Below are 19688 nucleotides of genomic sequence, written 5' to 3'. Positions count from 1 at the left end.
CTTGTCCTCTTCCTCCGCCGCCCCCACCACCGGACTCATTCGTCGCGGAGACTTGAAAGTGCAACGATCGTCCCGACTTTTGGTCTTTGGCTTTCTCCGGAGCCGCTCACGGTGCAAGAAGCCAACATGACTCAAGTCAACCGCTGCGTCAAGCTGAGCTTGATCGCGTCCAACATTTTCTTCGCGGTGAGTCGGACGACTCGACACTGGCGCTCGCCAAATTCAAAGTGCGCACTCGCTAACCTTAGCCTCTTCCGTAGCATGTCGGTCCGCTCCAAGTGAAACTTGACTCGACGTTTGTCAAGTGGCGGTTAGCTCGCGTGCCGGCGCGCAGTCGAGGTCGTCGCTTCCAATGCCGTCCCTTTCTTCCGTTTTCTTCCGGTGCGCGTGCTCGTTGGCTCGATCCGAACGCCAATTGGCGAGCGCTCGTCGTTGCGACGATGTTGACGGACGGCCGCCTCGTGCCCCCCCCAGATCGTAGGAGGCGCCATCATCGCCCTGGCTTTGCTGCTGCAGGTGCTCACGCGCCTCAACGGCGTCTCGGTAAGCGCGCCCTCGTCGGTTCCGGTCGTCGGGCGCTCCGCCGGGTTGACCCCCTCCCCTCCCCGTGTGTTTACAGCTGGAGGGCCTCGGCGTAGTCCTGATCCTGCTCTACGTGGTGGGCACCCTCACTATGGCGGTCGCCGCCGTGGGCGCGTACGGCGCGCAACGCCAGAGCCGCGTCGCCCTCATCGTGGTGAGTCCGGCGCTTGGCGCGCGCTCGTCCGTCAACTTCCTCTCGAGAGGGCAAACGTGGACCCGGCCTCTTGTGCGCAGTTCCTGGTGTGCATGGTCATCGGCACGCTGACGATGCTGCGCGTCGGCGTCTCTTTGGCGGCCGTGCGCCCTGAGGTAACGTCGCCGCCAAATGCGCAGCCTCGCGCCAGCCCGCCGCCGCGGTAACCTGGGCGGCGCTCCTGCAGGTGAAGGGCGCGATGTCCGGCTATGTCCTAAATCTGCTGCCGTTGGACCAAGCCAGCGAAAAGACCAAGGAAGTTGCCAACGGCGTTCAGGAAATGGTCAGGTCGTCGTGATCGGGGGTGCGGCCCGCGCGGGTGACGCAAGCTGACCGGGGGCGTGCGTGCAGATGCGGTGTTGCGGCGTGGTCAGCTACGACGACTGGCGGCAGAACATCCCGGACTCGTGCCTGTGTGACCAGGCGGCGCGCGCGCACCACAAATGTCAAGTCGTCAACTACAACGTGAGACCGAGCGGCGATGAAAAGCAGCGTCGCGACCGGCTCCACCCACGTCTTTTGTGTGTGCGTTACAGCTGATGATGCTCCAGATGAGGAAGTCCGTCTTCCGCCAGGTGAGTTTCGTCCGGGGGGTCGCGTGACGGCCGAGTCGGATCTCGCTGACTTGGCCCGCGTGCAGCCGTGTTTCCCGCTCATCGTCCACTACGTGCTCCTGGGCTTTGACATCACGATGGGCATCGTCTTCGTGTTGGCGCTCCTGGCGGTAAGAGGCGTCTTGGGGGGGGGGCAGGTTGACGCCGGCGCTGATGTCACTTCCCGTTTCCCCACACAGCTGCTGGGCCTGACCCTGTCGTCCATCCTCATCCACCAGCTGCGGGTGGGGGGACGTCCCGCCGTCATGCTGGTGCCCGCCATCTTCAAGCCGGCGCCCCCCAAGTACCAGGAGCTGCAAAACGCGCCCGTGTACTAGAGGGACCAAACCTGCTGCCGTTAATTTCAAAGCCGCGGCGCTTTTCTCGCTCAACGCAGCACTTGGCCTTTCTTTGTTCAGACGACGGCGTTTTGTTTTCTTGCCCTGAATAAAGAGCACATTCCAGCCCAAAGTACGCATGTCCTCGTCCGCCTCGGCGCTTGTGCGCTCGTGTCCTCGTCATTTGCGTTCTACTCGTCATTCGGTCAAGCGGACCGCAAAATGGATGGGGGGGTGCTGCAAGAAATACTTTGGCACCCAAGATGCTCAATAGGCATCGGAAGCGGGTTGGCGCCGAATGAAGAACGAGGTGAGCTTGAGTGCCCCCCCCCCTCCCCCCCGGCCAAAGCACGCAGTGCACAGACGACTTTCAAGAAGCGTTTAATGAACACAAGTTTTGCCGTTACAGTCAAGCATGCAAAAGCGCGCGTGTTAATCATGAGGAATGTTGCCGATTGGACACCATTTTGTGCTTCCCAACCAAACACGCGCCGCCATTTTATGGGTCGGGAGGTGACCGCTCTCACGTCGACTCGCAATTGGACACGAAACCGTGGCCGGCGCGTTTGCCGCTACTTGCGAGATTCTTAGCAACACTCACGGATCCGGGAGGGTCTGGCGCGCGCACGCGCGCTAGCCAGACAAGCAGCATCCCCCGGCGGGCGGGGCCTGTGCTTCGTCATCCACAATCTGGACGCCTCTTCGAGCGGACGCCGATTGGCCGCCGCCGTTTCCCCTGGAGCGCTCTTCGACCTGAGCGGCCTCCATCATTCCTAAGTGAACGCGCGCACCAAGTCACATCACACATCACCGCCCGCGTCGCACCTCCATCCATCAACCCCCCCCAAAAAACGTGAGACTTCTTACGTTTACACAAGTCCAAGAAGAGCTCCTCAATGCCGCCGTTGAGCTTGGCCGACGTCTGGTAGTGCTTGGCCCCCACCGATGCCGCGTAACTGCCACGACGAGAACGAGGACAGTCAGGCGCGCCTCAAGCCGCCCCCCCCCCCCCGGCCGTAATGATGTCATCACCCGCTCGCTCACCTTTCCGCCTCCTCCGTGGAAACGTTGCGGTCTTTGTCCAAGTCGATTTTGTTGCCTGCGCCACATTGGGGCAAATCGGTGAGGTCAGAGGTTCAAAAGCTTTGTGGGCGCAGAGAACGTCTCTTCCGGGGAACAAAAGCCGACGACGCTCCGCGTTGTGGAGACGAGCGCCACTTACCTACGATACATAAGCAGATGTCGTTGCCCAACATCTTCCTCAGTTCTTTCACCCAGTTCTTCACCTGCGATGCAAACGGCAGATCAGACCGACGCCGACGCGGAGCTTGGCCTTGAGCTCCTTACCTTCTGGAAGGAGTCTTCGTCGGTGATGTCGTAGACCAGGACGGCTCCGTTGGAGTCTCGATAGTAGATGGGACCCAAGGCGTGGAAGCGCTCCTGGCCCGCCGTGTCCTGCGCAAAGTCACGTGAGCCGCCCCGTGCCAAACGCGCCCCCCCCACCCCGAGAGCGCCGGCGGGTCTTACCCAGATGGCGAGGTTGACCCGCTTGCCCGTGATGTTGAGCTTCTTGGTGAGGAAGGACGCCTGCACAAACACGCACCAAATTCAGATGGAGGACTCCGACGCGCAAAATTAGACGGATGCCGCTGAAGGAAAATCACATTTTGAAAAGAAATAAATGAGAACAAATGAACCCTTTTCGAACACGTGCGGCTCAATCTCAAAATTATTATGAGTATTTTTTTTTGTACATTTCGTTCCCGCTCTCCATGCTGGGGCTTCTTCCTGTTCATTTTCTGATTCAAGGAAAGTTTTGATTTTGTGCTGATTAAGTCACAAAGTAAGGAATCACCTCGCATACCGTCTTGCGGCAGCTGCCGCCGTATGCAAGACCGTGATTAAGGCTACCATCAGGCTTTTAAACAAATTATTATTATTATTTTGGACGCACACACAAGGGGTTGGAAAAGTCGCCAAGGTGGCAACAACGCCTGCGTTCTCATAAACCTGCCCCACCCTGCATAAATTGTCAATGTCAATCCTAGCACGCCTAAACAACAGTGCTAATTACGAGATTGATTGTCATTGATGGTCGGATGGTAAAATTCGGGCACAAGTAGACAGTTGGCCACTTAGGAGAGATCGACTTGCGTCAATGTAATATGTGTCGTGGTTCAACATGTAGAGTAGCCGCCCCGGTTACGCACCTGCACTTGGTTCTCCCGTCCCGAAAAAAGCCGCCCCCCCCGCACCTCACGCCCCCCATATCATTTGCGTGTGTAATAAATGAATGCTGTTCGGAGCAATCGGGGAAAGCGGCGGCGACATAAAGCAGAGGAAAACACGCGACCGCCGCCAGCACAGAGTCGGGGGGGGGGGGGGGTGTTGTTTTTAATTCCTACGACATCCCGATTCGAGGCGGCTCTCACCTGAAGAGTCGTGATGTGCTTGTCGTTGAATTTGTTCTCGCAGTAGCGCAGTACCATGGACGTCTTGCCCACGCAGCCTTCGCCCAGCAGCACCACCTTAAACGAGAAGCTTTTACCGCCGCCGCCCGCTGCCGCCATGGCGGCCGCTATCCGTGTCGCAACAAGCTAGCCCCCTTCTCTTGCCTTCCGCCACTAATGCTAACACTTAAGCGCGTCGTCTTCCTATCAGCGAAAAGCCGAACCGCAAATCAAAGCAGACACCTTGACAACTGCCTTGACTCTAAAATGGACCCCGGACTGACTTGTCGACATGAAAGAGGCCCAAGTGCTCGTCAAAGTGACGCCAAAGCACCGATGGCGTCTCGGAGCTAGTTAGCCGGGGAACGCCACAGATCGTCTATTGGCGAGCGCCGACGTCACTTCGTCGGTTGTGCCAAACGTGAACTCGATGTGAAGTCCACTCGTTCCAAACGTGAGCGTCGTTCAAGACGACTTTGTAACCTTCCCGCTCCAGCTCACACACCGTCAACAAGAACGTAAAAGAGCTAAGCACTCGGGCACGTCAACGCGCGGCAGTGGGAGGCGAGCTCCCCGACGTAGACGATCTGCGATGTCACATGACGAGCTGTGCTCGTCCTCCTGATTCCGCAAACAGCTGACAGCCAAACTAGCAAACAAACAAACACACACACACACACACACAGACCATCCGACATGTGACACATGTTGTCGTGGGTCCGCATTCCGACACGGCAGCAACGAAACAATTCTGCGCGCACGCACGACGAGACGAGCATCCTCACGTGGTGTTCAACATTTTTCCCCCGGTGCGGCAACAACCCGCTTCCGTTCTCTTTCCCCAGAACACGAACACTTAGTTTCATCCTTTGCATGACCGCGTTCGTCTCTCCAAGCCTTCGTGTGGCAACCCTGCCCTCCCTTCCAGCGTCTCCTACAAAACACACAAAAGAGATATGTTTTTGCACTCAACTTTCTTGTATTGGCGACAAACACGAAATCAAAACATTACTAAACAAAACAAGCACACGGGCCAAACACGTTGTGTCCACGCCCCCCCCCCCCTTCCCTTGCTTCCGCGGTGTTGATTGGCAAAAACTATGAATAGCTGACGCCATCTCGCGGCGGGGGTCTGAGATGCACTCGCGTTTCAAGAAGAAAACGATCGCTCATATCGGGGAAGAAACAAACCGCGCAAGTCGAGGCAATACCACGGGATGAAGAGCGGAAATCGGCCTTGAGTGGTTTGTTTCTTGGTCACGAACTGGGGAACAGTGGACACTTTGTGTCTCGATGTGGCCAGACAGCGATCGGTGACCAGTCCAGGGCAAACCCACTTGTCACCCCAATTCAATTCAATGAGCCGGGAAAGACCGCGGCTCACCCGAGCTCTCGTGACCATACAAATGCGTTTCGAATGAACAATGATCACGGCGCACACCCACACGCGCAGGTGTGGAACACACCTCCTTCCTGTTCAAAGCTCAAAGTTCAGCTGACACAAACCAGACAGACGGCACACGGCCGGAGAAAAAAAACATTTCGGACGCTTCCCAAACGGCGACATTTCCCGAAACGCAAGACGAAAGCGCGTCAGGGTCCGAAGATGGACGTCCAAATCCGCTAACGGGTTGGAGCGGGAGGACTGATCGGACTGACGGTCGGCGGCGCGGGACAATCGGCCATTTTGGAGCGAGAGGCCGGTGAGCAGAACAATCACGTCCAAGTCTCACTCACATTAGTGTGTGTGTGTGTGTGTGTGTGGATCGTGTCACACACACACACAAGGACTCACGACTGTGTGTGTTGCCGAGCAACCTTCCTCCAGCAGTGAGGCCTTTTTCCTGCGCTCCTCCTCAGCGCTACCTGCTGGCCACGATGGAGTCTGGGGCTGTGCACGGCGAGACGGAGGCGCTGCGGCAGTTCTTCCGCGGTGAGCGCCACACGCACGCGCACGCGCACGCTTTTCCCATCCAAAAGCTTTGGGCGCAGCGGGGCGAAAGTTCAGCAGGTGGCCTCAAAAGCAACCGGCCACCGTGACGCACTCGGTCGGCATTTATGGCGGGGCCTTTCCGCGGCTCGGCCGGTCTCTCTCTGTCGCAAAGTGCCGTTGACGACTTCTTGCAACAGAGATACGGAGAGCCGAGTCGTCACGGAAAGGCGCAAACGTGCGCAAATCCTCGCGATGGAAAAACGGCCAATGGGAATTTGGAGCGAAAGCTTTTGAAAGTCAACGAGAGGCGTTAAGGTCGTGCCATGACGTGCAGGTCGCGACCTTCTGGACAGTCCGGTTGCCTTGGACACCAGCATCCTGGAGCGGTACCTCAGCAGCGACTTCAACGCTTTGTGAGTGACTTGAGCGTTTGCTTCGCACGCGTCTCAAGAGGCGACGTGCGCGGACGCCAGCGTCCTTGACGTCTTTTTGTCTTCCGGATCGGGGCCAGCGCGCTTCCCAACTCGCCTCCGGACTCGGACGTCTGCTCACCGGAGCGGATCCCAGGTCAGTCCTAGCCCCGCCCACTCCTTCCACCGCGCCGAGGCTAACGTCGGCGCGGCGTCCCGACTGCCAGATTTCCAAAGGGAGCTTTCCTATTGGTCGGAGCCGCCCGTCCGCGCCGAGGTCCCGCCGATGCGGCCGGCCGAGCCCCCTGCGCCCCACTCGTGCTTCGGCCTGGGCCGGATGCCTTCGGGGCCGCCGGCCTCCGCCGCGCAAAACTGGTGAGCGAGTCTCCGAGGCTCGGATGAGTACCGCTCGGGCAAAAGAATGGCCGCGTGGCCACGCCGATCGTGGCTCGCTTTCCATTTTCCAAGTAGCGCCGAGTTGATTTCAACTTGTCGCTCGATCTGGTTTGAACGATGGATCCATTTTGAACGGCCTTCCTCGGCGTTTGCCTCCAGCTTACCCGACCGAAACAAAAGGAAAAGAAGCGAGTCGCACGGCTCGTCGCCAGGACCCGAGCGACTCGCGCTCGGGGGCGACGCCCTTTACGGGGGCCGCCTGAGCTGGGAGACCTTCCGTTCGGCCGACTGGAACGCCGTCTTGGACTCCGACTCGCACGTCATGTGAGTGGGCCGCCCGCTCTTCGCCGCGACCGGGTCGACCGGGTCGGCCGTGACGACGTCCCGCGCCCGCAGGCATCCTCCGTTCTTGGCGGTGTCCGCGGACAAGGGCTTCAACTTCTCGCCGGCCGACGAGGCTTTCGTGTGTCAGAAGAAGAACCATTTCCAGGTGACGGTTCAAGTGGGCGTGGCCGCGGAGCCCTCCTACGTGAGAACGCCGCGTGGCGCGCGCCAGCTGGACCACTTTGACATCAACGTCTTCGGGGTCAAGGTTAGCTTGCGGGTAGCTTAGCGCCACGGCGGCCAGCTGGCAAAGCTAAAGGCCGTTTGCCTTCCCGCCAGATGGAATCTCCCGAGCATCGCGTGCCCATGGAGCAGTCTCAACCTGACCGCACCAAGAGGCCTTTGCGGCCCGTCAGGTGGGTTTCAAGGCGGGGAGGGGTGCGCGGTGCGCCGTGACCGCGACCGCGGCTCCATCCCCGCAGGGTCAGCGTGGTGAGCGGTGCCGTGAGCAAAGTCACGCTAGGACGCCTTCACTTCGGCGAGACCACCGCCAACAACATGAGAAAGAGGGGACGGCCCAATCCCGACCAGAGGTACGTGGGCCCCCCCCCCCTCTGGCCGCCACGCCTGGGTTTGCGCGTGCGTGCTTGGGCGCTTCTGGCCCGTCACAAACGTTTGCGATTGCGCATGCTCTCGACGGCACGTCAGCCGCGGGTGTGTTTTGTTTGAGAGCGCGTGCGCTAAAGGCGCCTGCGCAGATATTTCCAGATGGTGGTGGGGTTGTACGCCGCCGTCAAGGACCAAGACGACGACGACAACGAGGAGTCGTCGTCCTTCCTCCTGGCCGCCCTCGTGTCCGAGAGGCTCATCGTCCGGGTAAGCGCCGGCCGGCCGGCGCCGCCGCTACTCCCTGGGGCGCTTTTCCTGACGGGTCACGCGCGCAGGCTTCCAACCCGGGCCAGTTCGAGATGGACGGCGACAGCCTTTGGCAGCGCGGGGCGGCGCCGGACGCCGTGGCGTGTCACGGTCGGGTGGGCATCAACACGGACGCCCCCGACGAGGCGCTGGTGGTGTGCGGCAACGCCACCGTCATGGGCCGCGTCATGCAGCCGTCCGACCGGCGCGCCAAGCGCAACATCCGAGAGGTGCGGCTGCCGGCGGCCGTCCGCTGGAGCAAATCCATAAACCGACTCGCCCTGGCAGACGGACGCCGAGGAGCAACTCAGGAGGATCACGCAGATGCGCCTGGTGGAGTTTGACTACAAGCCCGAGTTTGCCTCCGAGATGGGCATCGAACACACGCACCGGACAGGTCAACACCGAGCCAGCGGTGGCGCGGGCGCTTCTGTGAGCGTCCGTCCGCGGCTGAGATCGTGTTTCTGGCCGCGCGTGACGTTTCAGGCGTGCTGGCTCAAGAGGTGAAGGAGCTCCTCCCTTCGGCCGTCAAGGCGGTCGGCGACATCACGTGCCGCGACGGCCGCAAGATCGACAACTTCCTGGTGGTGGACAAGGTAGGGCTGGCGTCTGCTCCTCCCGGCGCCTGGAATCCTCCTCTTTGTCCTGCGCCCAGGACCAGATCTTCATGGAGAACGTGGGGGCGGTGCAGCAGCTCTCCAAGATGGCCGACAGCCTGGAGACGCGCGTGAGCGAGTTGGAGCTTTGGAAGCGCCGGCTGGCCAAGTTGAAGAGCCTGACGGGAAGTCTGCGCTCCAGCGGGTACTTGCTGCCGCCCCGCCTTCTCTTCCTCGTTGCCCTTTCAAATCCTGAAAGCTCTCCACCTTCTCCCGACAGGACGTCGAGGAAGCCCAGCGCCGCGTCGGCGCACAGTTTGGAGGCCCGCGCCAAAGCCGGCCCAGCCGACGGCGGCGGCCGCGCGCCGCGGAAAATGCTCCGGGCCGGCGCGCTGACGCTGTGCCTCGCCGTGGCCGCCTGGTAAGCGGGGGCGTCACTTGCCGTTTGCTCTCACTCCTGCGCCGCTTTCCGACCGCTGCGCAGCCAAAACTGTCCGACTTCTTGACGACGGCCGCGTCCCTTCCTCCATCCATCTTTTCGCGACGATTGGATTTTTGCGAGTGAGATGCAAAACTAAGCCTTCCATTCGAGAGTCCCAATTGAGATGACATCAGTTACTTCAGACAGCAGACAACATCGCCCGTCTGTCTGTGTGTGTGTGTGTGTGTCAGCATCCTCATCATGGGCGCCCTGTACCTGCTCAACTCAACGCAAGGCGACGTGGACTCGTCCTCCGGTGTCGGGTGAGGGTCTTGACTTTTCACCGCACGCAGATGTCGGGTCCGCGGCGGTGCCTTGAGATTCCGGCCTCGGCGGCGGCGTGCCGTCGTCTTGTGGTGGTCGTTTCTGTGATGAATGTTTGGAACAAGAAAAAGAAAAAAGTTTGCCATCACCCGTGGGGAACAACAACAGAGTGGAAATGGACTTGAACGTCGTCATTTGCTTTTCCAAGAAGGGGAAAAAAAACTGTCTGCCCGGGCCTTCCCCCGGGCCTGAGCAGAGTCATTTGTTTCTGCTTTTGTGTGCGTCAGCAACAGCAGCGTGCTTCCGGCGCCGACGGCGGCCGGCGGCAGCTCAGGTAAGGCAAAGCGCAAAGCCATCGGCCCGCCGATTGCTCGCCGAGACGTTCCGAGGCCGTGACGTCTTTGACTTCAAACTCATTTCTGGGTCGCAGCGCCGCCGATCGTGCCCCCGGGGCCGTGGCCCCCCGACGTGCACTTCTGCGATTTGCTGTACTGCGACACCGCGTACTGCTGCCCCTCGCCAACGGGGAGCGGGCGCCGCCTCCAGGCCGGCCCATCGCCGGCCGGCGACGGAGCGGGTGAGCGCCGGCCGCGGTCCGACGGCGCCCGGGCGCGTGATGGCACAGCCATCATCTCGCTTTGCTCGTTTGCAGCGCAAACCCCGGACGACTTGCTCCAGAGGATTCAAAGCTCCGCGGACTGTACGTCTCGTGTGCGGCGTAAACGAGCCGCGCGTGCGCGCGCACGCGACCGTTTGTGGTTGTGCGCTACGCTCATGAAATTCTGCCCATGTGCGTGAGCCAGGGACCAACACGAGCATCCGGTCCTTCATGATCAAAGAGAACCAGCAGGTGATCGACAGCCGCTACTGCGTGCGAGACGAGTGCGGGTAAGTGGGCGGCAAACGCAAAAAGAGCCAAAAGGCAAAACTTTCTTACCGTTGCCCGATTGGCATCTTCAGACCCGACAGGTTCGTCTTCCAAGTGCCCGTCAGCCCCTTTGTGCCCGTCAACATGAGAGTGACCCTCCTCATGAAGTGAGGCCCGTTGGCGCCATGCACGCACACGCCTCGAGGGATTGTTGACCTTGGTTGTTGCGTGTGTCCAGTTCCACCGAGCTCCTGGTGGTGCACTTGTGCGCCTCCCACGAGTCGTCCACCTGCGCCGCCCTGCTGGACAGAGAGCTGATTAGCACCAGTCGCTATCCGCCCAACACGCAGGTTCCGCAAACGCGCCCCCCCCCCAACCCCCCCGGTGGGCCAGCGTCGAATGGCCTTCTGTGTTTGTCGCTTTGCAGGGGGAACACGAATGGCCGCTGCACGTGGCTCGCCTTTACCACGGCTCGTACCACTTTCGATCCACAGTGGCCGTAAGAGCGCACGCGCACACACACGCGCGCACACTTTCCAAAGACACAAGTAGAAGCAGACAGTCCGTTTCTGTCCGTTCTGTATCGAAAAGACAAAGCAAGCAATGCCGCCGTGGCCACCCGGGCAAAAGGAAAATACAGACCTGTGGATATCCGGTGCATTTCTCATAGGCTGCAGTCGTAGCGGTCATTCTTCACAGAGGATAAAGAATACATGCCTAAGAGTTATTGCCAAATACAGTAATTAGTACAGCAATTTATCAATTCATCGACAACTCACAGATGAGCAAATTAAATCGACATCTCTATTTTTCTACTCAATCGTTTAGAGACTTGAACAAATCCTGTGAATTTTAGCCTCTCCACAGTAAATACTGTCCAATTGTCCTCCATGCAAGCTGAGCGATGAGCTTTGTGCTCAATCAAAATAAGACATTTGCAAACTTCGGCTTTTATTGTTATTTTTTAATCACGAGGATCAACATTTTTGCTGATTTTCTGATGGAATATACGGGCCACACCGGTCGCCGATTCATAACATCCATTTATGTTTGTGCATGTTTTCGGCACGGTCAATTTGAAATGTCCCGTTTTAGAATTAAATAATCATTAAGTGCACCGATAGCAAGTTGACAACTTGAAAAATACAAATCAGCAATTAAACCCCTGCGCACTCACACACTCAAAAAAAGCCTCGGGTATTATCGCCTCTGTGTTGCCGACAAAAAAATAATGATGAATCCAAAATAATCTGAAATTGTTCATGCACTACTCAGTGTCTTGTGTCATACAACTTGTGCACAGGGCCAAGCCGACTGCAGTACCAACCATAACTTCGCGGGGGCGCTGTTCACAGACTACCATTTCTACTTTTACCGCCGCTGCAGCAAATGACGCCGTTTTTTTTTTTTTTATCTTAGTCCAGCCTTCAAAATGGAATTGAAGTGCATCTTAAAAAAATGTAAATAAAACTATTCAGCCCAAACGAGGCTTCGGTCTGGGTCACGCCATCATGACATCCCGCAGGACGGCGGAGTGGATGCCTGCGGCCCGCAGACTTTGTTGCAGCCGTCGGGCTGTGGCGTTCTTCCCTTGCGAGCGTCGCCACAGCAACAGCGCGGCCAGCACGGCGTCGCGGCAACACGGCGTGTTGTCGGCGCGGCAACGGAACAGGGCGGCGGACGACACGCCCAGGTCCATCGCCACCGACTCCCACTCGTCACCCAGCACCGAGGCCAGACGCGAGAGCTGACGCTCGGAAGGAACTTGCTGGGCCACGTGGTCTGGAAGGCCGCACGCGACCTCTGGCACAAAACACACAAACGCACAATTTTCTTTCTTTTTTAAACAGCACGTGTCACTCAAGGGCCGCTTGGGTTGGCCGCTTTCCCCTTCCCTCCATTTCCTCCTTGAAAGTGGCTTGAAGATGCACGTGTACTTTGAACACATTTGCATTTTATCAACAAATTCTCAAATCATTTTTTCCGCGCAAACCTTTAGAGGTCAAACCTAAACGGCAAATATGAAAATATCTGAGAAGTGTCAAAAAATGTTGACACATTTTAGCGTTAGAAAAACATTGATGGACACACAAAGCCATCTCAGATAACAATTAGCTGTTCAACTATGCTATTGGTCATTATTAAATATATTTATAAGACTACTTTTTTTGAGATATTTGAAACTCAGTTATCTTAAAAATAAATGTCATTAAATACACAGTACATCGAGCGTTTAACAAGATGCGGTCATCGTCTTCTGCTTAGTTGATTAAAATAAAAGACGTCGGACAAACCGACTGCTCTTTCCTCATTTAAAATGACGCAAGTTATTTCCCCACTAACATTTTATTTTCGTCTTTTTTTGAGCTAATTCGAAATCAATAAAAGTAAACGTCACAAACATTCCCGGTGAGGTCCTACCAGTGGTCGACGACGATCCCCGGAGGCTCGTCGGAGCCCCGAGCGGTGCGGTGGCGGTCCCGGTCCCGGTGCAGGTCCGGTCGCGGAGCTCTTGCAGCAGTCGTTCTCGGAGCCAGGCGAAGTCGTCGAGAGCTCGCAGGAAGACCCCGAAGGCATTCGGGCCGCGCCTCGGCAGAACGTCGAGCAGCTTGAGGCACCGCTTCCGGTCGGTGCTCTCGGCCAAGATATCCTCCACCTGCGCGGCCGTCAGGATGTCCTCCTGATACAAGAGAGGCAGCACGCCGTCCGACACCAGCAGCTGCTCGGACAAATCCACACGCAGCGTCCGCAGAACCTCTTTGTGGACCGGATCCATGGGCATTCGCTTCGTCCTCTTCTTGGCGACGCTGCCTACTTCCGGATTTGTGCTTTTTGTTGTTATGTCCGACCAGGAACACCAGGAGAGGGAACTCATGTCTAAATAAATGAAGAAATCCAATCCGAGAGAGACAAACACTGTACATAAATGGTTGAGAGCAAAGAAATTTCATCCGAGAGTCCCAATTGAGCATATTTGACAACAACGCTGACTTGCCTTGATATACAAATAAGCCGCTAACCACGCTGGCCGCTGCTTTGGCCGTTTTTGGTGTCTGACCAGACTTGCTTCGCTCAAGTAGTCCACTTCGAACGTTCGCAACTCTCACGCGGAGGACTTCGATTTCCCAAAAGAGGATCTACGGTTCGATTTTGAATGAGCTAACAAACGCAAAGGCCTGAGAACGACCGGTGTATGCCGTTGGCATGCTAGCGACCATATACCTGTCAGGACGAAGGGGCGGACGTGCCGGGGAGCTCTACGTGACGCCCTCATCGTTCTAAAAAGTCGTCGGCCGGGTAGTTCTTGAACCAGTTGGGCAGCGGTCCAGCCGAGTACACTTGGAACGTTTTCTGAGCAAGCGTCGAGGTCGCCGCTGCTCGCAATCCAAACAACGACCAGGGATAGCGCCGTCTTGTTCGCCGTTTCGGCGCGATGCGGTTGTGAAGAATGACCAGCAGGTGGCAGGACGTCCTGCTTGAAGCGGGGGCGAAGCGGAAGTCGAGGACGATTCGCCCGGGAAGTTTGACGTTTCCCCAAACTCGTCCTTTGTTTTGTTTTTGGGCAACTCTGATTACGTTTCGTTGAACTAACCATCGATGTAGGGTTGTTTTTTTTTTTAACTGTCGTTTCTCTGAACGCTTCAACAGCCACGTCAACAACGAGAATAAGCGCACTAGCAAAGTCACGCACACTCAAGTCGTACAACAACAAGGTTAGTCCCACTGAACCAACGGTGAGCATGTTTGCGTCAACGCGGCTCTGCTTGTAGGTTGGCAAGGGAATGTTCTACAGTCTTACTTCATTTTCACGAGACCGGCATTATTACAGACTTATGAACATTCCTTTCGAGACTTATTAATATTCGACAGAGACGCACGCACTAATAGGTGGACGGGCTCGAAATTTTAGCTGTGACCTTCCTTGAGCCATGATCCTACTTCCAGACGGCCGGTGTCATTGCAAAGCTTGCTAAACACGGGGGGAAATAATCGATCGAAAGGCGAGCCGTGCCCTGAAATTGGCTTTTCTGTGTGCGCGTGCATGTAAAGCGCGAGGCAATGGTCCCGGTGCACACGGCGGTCATGGAGTCCACCGAGAGACGATTCGCTCACCTGCTACAGCCCATCCGGGAGCTCACCAAGAACTGGGACATGGACGTGGCGGCCGAGCTCAACGACTACCTGGAAGAGGTCGACGGCGTTTGAGCGCAAGCGCAACAAAGCGAGGCGGCGCTCTGAACACGTGCGCGTGCGTTACAGCTGGACGAGATGTGCATCACGTTGGACGAAGGCAAAACCCAACTGAACTTTGCCGAGGCGGCGCTGCTCATCCAAGGTTCCACCTGCATCTACGGCAAGAAGGTAAAGTGCAAGAAGTCGGCCTTGGGATGGACACCTGTCGGGCGACAAAGCAAATGCCCGGCCATCAAATCGGACAAGGAAACGAAGCCTCCTGCGCGCGACTCAACTGTCGCCGGGGCCATGACGTTGCAGGTGGAGTTGCTGCACAGTCTGGTCTTCCAAACGTTGGACTACATCCGAGACAGGAAGCGCAAGTAAGCAACACGTCCGAGTCCGACTTGCAACTCGCTCTCACCGTTTGATTTTTTTTTTGCTGCCGACAGACGATGCCAAGAAGCGGCGGCGCACGACGACGAGCGCGATGCCGCGGCAGCGCGGCGAGATGACGATTACGAGGAAGACGTGAGAAACGGGAAGTGCGCCCTTGTGGATGTCAACAGCTGGACTTAGTTTCTTTCTTTCTTGTTGTCGTTGCAGTTTTGCGAACTGGACATTGAAGCGCCTGACTGGGTGGACAGGCCAGAAGTCGGCGTGGTCAGATCTTCTCCCTCTTTCTCACTCACACACACACGGTCCCAAAGCAGTACATGGACACACATTGGCACAATCTGCAATTTCTGCGCGCCGTCAGTCAACGCGTCTGTTGTTGTTGTAGCCGGTGAAAGTGGCTCCTCTCCCTCCGGCGTCTCTGCTTCCTCCTGAAAGTCGAGACAAGCACAAGTTTCCCCTCATCAGGTGAGACGGCGAGTCTCTGAAGCCCACAGCGGGTGGGCTCCAGATCTTCACGCGGGTGCCTGTCAGTGCCAAAGGTGAGGTGGTGTGCAGCCAGAAGGACTTCCGCATCAACATTTTCCTGCCGGGACTTCAGGACTTGATCTACCTGACGCTGCCCTCCGCCTCCGCCGCCGCCGCCGCCGCGCCTCTCTGGGATGCCGGTAACGCGCACGCGGGATGATCAAGTGGACGCGCACAGCTTCTGACCTTTCTCCACCGCACGCGCCGGCCTCAGGCGTCGTCGACTCCGCGAGCGGCAGTCATGAAATGGCGGACGGCCCAGAGGGGAGCTTCCTTCCTGCGGACGGCGCCGTGGAAGCGCAACAGGACGTAGACGAGCACGTCGAGAGGCAGCAGGTTGACGCGGGCGCACGCGCCAGAGCGCGCCAGCGCATCTTTTCATCCACGTGGTGCGTTGTGCCCAGGGTCCCGGAGAACGGCGGCGGTGGCGGCGGGTTCTCCCCGAAGATAGGGCGGCGCCCCCCGCTGTACGGCGACCAAACTCTCACTCCCGTGGCCTTTTGGCCGCTGGATTGCATTGACGTTGTCCACTTGCCGTTTCAGTGCGACACTTGGGCGCTCCACGACGCGTATGCCTTCCTGGAGGAGAAAGCTTTCAAGTCAGGTAACGGGGAGGGGGCGGGGGGGCGAGGGAGGAGGGCGCTGGCGTCAGAGATGAACACGAGCGGTCCTCTCGCGGCTTCAGGAAAGGCCCACAAGGTTCCGGCCGGTCTGGACGAGGGCGGCGGCAAGAGGAAACGGCAGGCGGCGGCGCCGCTGCAGGACTTCTGGACCTGGTTCAAACAAACATGTCAGACTCGCGCACCTGCCGACAGCTGGCGCCGCCGTCGTTTGCCTTCTCGACAATTCTCCTTTTCTTGCAGACGATCCTCCAGAGCGCAAGCTGAGAAGGGGACCCGCCCGCATCGGTAGCTCGCGCGCCAACACGCTCGCTTAGCTTGCGCGCGCGCGGAATCCAAACCGGGAGCCTTTGTCGTGTCCGCAGACCTCAACCACATTTATCAGAGTCGCCTGAAAAGCAAGCTGAGCAATCTCAAAAGAAGCACCGGGAAAGAATTTGGCACTCACGCCGCGGATGAGGACCTGATGTCGAGACTTCTGGAGGTGGAAAACGCAGAGGCGCAAGGAAAGCAACAGGACCCGGGCGATGGATTCGGTGAGCGCCACCTCCTGGGGAACACACGCGCGCACACACACACGCGTGCACACCTGAGCCTTACGGAAGTGTGCGCAGAGGCAGATGAAGATGAAGACCACCACGAGCAGCAAATGTTTGAGGCAGAAGGAGTCGACGCGTCTCCAGGTGAGGGCAGATGACCGATGCAAAGACGGATTCCTGATCTGATGAGCCGTCAACATCGCTTCGCAGAAGTCGAGCTGAGCTACAAGGAGCTGGTCAGGCTGCGAGTGGTAGGTGACGACATCGCGCCTCGCGCCAAAGGGAGGAGTGCGTCACACGTGCGTGCACCTTTAGGAGCAGATGGCGAGGAGCTGTCAAGACTATGCGCAGCAGACGGCCTTGTCCCGCCGCGTCCACGAGTGGGAGGACCAGCTCCGTCCCAAACTCCTCCAGCAGGTGGGACGGCCCCCGCCGCCGCCGTAGGCCGGCCGGCCCCTTTCTCCGCCTGACGCCGCCTTCCCCACGCAGGAGGCGCGTCCGGCGCTCCAGATCCACGAGTACGCCGACAGGATCGTGTCGGCGTTGGGCGGGGCGGGCCGGCGCCGCGCCTTCTCGTCCATCGTGCGCGGCTCGGACGGCTCGGAAGCCTGCCGCTTCCTGCTGGCGTCTCTGCATCTGGTAGGTGGGACGCGGCCGCGACGGCGCCACCGTCACGCGCCAGCACTGACCTGCGTTTCAGGCCAACGAGTACACGGTGGCCATCGACGGCGCGGCGGGTCTGGAGGAGAGCGTGGACTCCATGGCCTTGACTCTGCTCGGCGGCGACCGCTTGCGTCCGAAAGCGCCCTGCTGTGATCGCGGCCACGGAGAGCTCCGGCCTGCGGCGTGAAAAGCGCGTCCGCGCGTAGGATGAAGAGCAAGCGTTGGAAAGGAGTTCCTCGGGGGACTCTATCCCCCTTCCTCTTTTTTAATCTTTCCCAGTCAATAAACACGTCCTGACAAAGCTGGTGAAAATCTTTGCGCTTTTTATTCAGTGATTTGATCGAGGGCGTCTTCTCCCGACGAGTAGCGGATTGTGAAATGCCGTGGCTTCCCATTCAGGGAATCCAATGAGGAATCTTGCCTTACTTGACCGCGGCGGCGTCGCTCCTCCCGTCACGCCGCCAAGGTTACAGTCGGCCACGCTCGGCCATGTGTCGCCGCACGCTTTGCACGATGTGCTCCTTGTCCTTCTGCCGGTTGTAGTAGTCCACCAAGAGTCCGTCTGGGCCCAGCAGGTAGATGAGGACCGAGTGGTCCACCAGGTAGTCGCCGTCCTGGTCCGGCGGGCCGCGGCCGGCGTAGACGCGGAAGTCGCGGCCGGCCTCTCGCACCTCCTCCGGGGTGCCCGTCAGGCCCACCTGCCGGTTCAGAAAGAGCCCAAGCGCACAAACGCATTCATGGCCGCGTTTCCTTCACCGCACAAACTCGCATGTTGCCTCGCCACAAATGAAATCGTCCTCTCCATCATGATTTGCATTTTTTTTCCATCTGATCCAATCCGCCACCGATACGAAATAACCAAAACCGCAGAGGCCATATGACTCGCCGCTGCCAAAAGTCAAGGCGGCTTTTTTGCATTTTTGGGGAGAGGCGCGCGGTCGGATTCCCTCGGCGCGAGTTCCCGCCTTCGAAAACATTGCGGGTCGTCCTACCAGTCGGGGGTGAAAGTCTTTGACGTAGCGGGCCAGCGCCTCCACGGGGTCGCGCTCGGGGTCGACGGTGATGAAGAGCGGCTGCACGGGCGGCAGCGAGGCGTCGGCGTCCAGCTCGGCCACGGCGGCGCTCATCTTGTCCAGCTCGTCGGGGCAGATGTCGGGACAGCGCGTGAAGCCGAAGTAGAGCAGCACCCAGCGGCCCAGGAAGTCCCGCTTGGTGCGGCGCCGCCCGCTGTGGTCCACCAGGCTGAAGTCGCCCCGACCCAGCGCCACCCGCCGCAGCTCCTCGGCCCGCGCCCGCCGCTCCCCCCGCCGCTTTTCGGCGTCCACCCGGGCCCACGCCGCCAGCAGGCCGCCGGCCAGCAGCAGCGTCGCCGCCGCGCGCGTCCTCAGCTTCAGCTTGGCCGACGATGGCTCGCCTCCAGACGAGAGGCGGGCGGGGGGCGGCGGAGGAGGAAATCCGTGCGGACGCTCCCGCCACGTATTCCTCAGCCGCAAACCCCCGCGGAGATCTGCCGCCAGGCGCCTGAGTGCCAACAGCATCCTGAACGCAAGGCGGTCACAAAAGGGTCACTTTTTGATTCTGTCCATCGTCACATAAATTGCATCACATTTTGCGACGTCGGTCGGGTGAGGTTCAGCAACAGGTTGATTTTTTATTTGATTTTTTCCTCCATAAGTGTCACAACTATAAATTAGAAGGCACGGTAAAATTCGTCTTTTCCTCACCAACGTGCATTTGTGGACACGCGAGGCCATCTCTGGTTGAAATTTGCTGCCGTTGCCCAGCGTTATCTTTCAAAATGATAGCTCACTGCCAACCGCTGCCACAGACCAAACCGGGAAGTTCAATTTAGGTTGTTGCATTTGCCGCACCGTCCATTTGAAAGTACCGCCTACCCCGTTTGGGAACGTCAAATGTCTTTCGCGTGTCTACACGCTCGCGGTGTTGCCAGCGCTGTTAACATGACGTTCGACAGAAAAGAGGATTCAAAAACAAGAAAACGACAATTCTTGGTTTCAGAGCGCAATTTGGTCATGGTCAACGATCTCGTTGTCGCTGCTCAAGTTGGGCGCGTTGCTCTCATGCTCTCGGGTTCGGTTTCGACGTTTCCGGCATGAAGGAAGGAAGTTCACACTTACTTGTCACTTGCACAAAAACAAGAAGTGGAATCGAAGAAAAGAAAAAGGGATAGCCAGGACGCTGTCGTTGATTGTTTGCTGTCATGAGCACGATTGTCCCAGCTGCTGCTTCTTCTTCTTCTTCGGCTTCTTCTTCTTCGCATGTAATGGCGGCGGCTCGCAACCCGCGTATATCTCCATTAGCGACACCTGCCGCTGCAATGCTTCGTCTCAAAAATGAAAACAATTGAGGTTTCTGCGCCGTTCCTCACCAAGTGAAATGTCCCCTTTGACCAACGCTGTGGGTAA

The 19688-nt window shown here is 58.2% G+C and overlaps 6 protein-coding genes across 9 annotated transcripts; 3 read left to right on the top strand and 3 right to left on the bottom strand.

Moving 5' to 3' along the window:
* The first annotated feature begins 9 nt into the window (after positions 1-9).
* LOC127593574 (tetraspanin-33-like) lies at positions 10-1842 on the top strand. Its single transcript, XM_052055120.1, has 9 exons — positions 10-186; positions 475-543; positions 620-736; positions 817-891; positions 963-1058; positions 1127-1240; positions 1312-1350; positions 1416-1499; positions 1569-1842. The coding sequence occupies exons 1-9, from the start codon at positions 127-129 to the stop codon at positions 1704-1706; spliced, it is 792 nt and encodes a 263-aa protein (XP_051911080.1). The 5' UTR covers positions 10-126; the 3' UTR covers positions 1707-1842.
* Positions 1843-2073: 231 nt separating this feature from the next.
* Positions 2074-4911, bottom strand: rab21 (RAB21, member RAS oncogene family). The gene is made up of 7 exons (XM_052055129.1): positions 4139-4911; positions 3234-3293; positions 3054-3161; positions 2929-2992; positions 2751-2805; positions 2574-2662; positions 2074-2479 (listed from the first exon to the last, which is right to left on the bottom strand). The coding sequence occupies exons 1-7, from the start codon at positions 4274-4276 to the stop codon at positions 2340-2342; spliced, it is 654 nt and encodes a 217-aa protein (XP_051911089.1). The 5' UTR covers positions 4277-4911; the 3' UTR covers positions 2074-2339.
* An 804-nt stretch (positions 4912-5715) lies between these two features.
* LOC127593542 (myelin regulatory factor-like protein) lies at positions 5716-11756 on the top strand. Of its 4 annotated transcripts, none has more exons than XM_052055053.1 (22): positions 5716-5859; positions 6017-6089; positions 6424-6502; positions 6601-6656; positions 6727-6874; positions 7055-7219; positions 7292-7487; positions 7559-7635; positions 7702-7812; positions 7978-8095; positions 8164-8364; positions 8423-8531; positions 8621-8730; positions 8790-9151; positions 9403-9474; positions 9763-9809; positions 9906-10175; positions 10279-10363; positions 10436-10510; positions 10582-10693; positions 10771-10842; positions 11647-11756. In XM_052055053.1, the coding sequence occupies exons 2-22, from the start codon at positions 6035-6037 to the stop codon at positions 11734-11736; spliced, it is 2610 nt and encodes an 869-aa protein (XP_051911013.1). In that variant the 5' UTR covers positions 5716-5859; positions 6017-6034; the 3' UTR covers positions 11737-11756. The 4 variants fall into 4 exon arrangements, with proteins under 4 accessions (XP_051911013.1, XP_051911012.1, XP_051911014.1 ...); XM_052055054.1 differs by having other exon boundaries at positions 5848-6089; positions 8790-8935; positions 9011-9151; XM_052055055.1 differs by having other exon boundaries at positions 5848-6089; positions 9906-10052; positions 10128-10175.
* cradd (CASP2 and RIPK1 domain containing adaptor with death domain) lies at positions 11421-13506 on the bottom strand. The gene is made up of 2 exons (XM_052055121.1): positions 12765-13506; positions 11421-12146 (listed from the first exon to the last, which is right to left on the bottom strand). The coding sequence occupies exons 1-2, from the start codon at positions 13216-13218 to the stop codon at positions 11845-11847; spliced, it is 756 nt and encodes a 251-aa protein (XP_051911081.1). The 5' UTR covers positions 13219-13506; the 3' UTR covers positions 11421-11844.
* Positions 13507-13823: 317 nt separating this feature from the next.
* On the top strand, positions 13824-17550 carry ncaph2 (non-SMC condensin II complex, subunit H2). The gene is made up of 19 exons (XM_052056035.1): positions 13824-14077; positions 14394-14534; positions 14604-14705; positions 14838-14899; positions 14969-15047; positions 15123-15179; positions 15301-15380; positions 15447-15573; positions 15606-15776; positions 15845-15907; positions 15984-16044; positions 16126-16230; positions 16304-16348; positions 16426-16596; positions 16675-16743; positions 16810-16850; positions 16915-17016; positions 17089-17238; positions 17300-17550. Exons 2-19 carry the CDS (start codon positions 14403-14405, stop codon positions 17447-17449), a joined length of 1767 nt encoding a protein of 588 aa, XP_051911995.1. The 5' UTR covers positions 13824-14077; positions 14394-14402; the 3' UTR covers positions 17450-17550.
* A 20-nt stretch (positions 17551-17570) lies between these two features.
* Positions 17571-19617, bottom strand: LOC127593572 (protein SCO2 homolog, mitochondrial). The gene is made up of 3 exons (XM_052055117.1): positions 19401-19617; positions 18255-18801; positions 17571-17960 (listed from the first exon to the last, which is right to left on the bottom strand). The coding sequence occupies exons 1-3, from the start codon at positions 19541-19543 to the stop codon at positions 17730-17732; spliced, it is 921 nt and encodes a 306-aa protein (XP_051911077.1). The 5' UTR covers positions 19544-19617; the 3' UTR covers positions 17571-17729.
* Positions 19618-19688: the final 71 nt, after the last annotated feature.

Source organism: Hippocampus zosterae, chromosome 21, assembly GCF_025434085.1.
Source record: "Hippocampus zosterae strain Florida chromosome 21, ASM2543408v3, whole genome shotgun sequence".
Classification (NCBI taxonomy): domain Eukaryota; kingdom Metazoa; phylum Chordata; class Actinopteri; order Syngnathiformes; family Syngnathidae; genus Hippocampus; species Hippocampus zosterae.
This window is presented reverse-complemented; position numbering and strand designations above follow the sequence as displayed.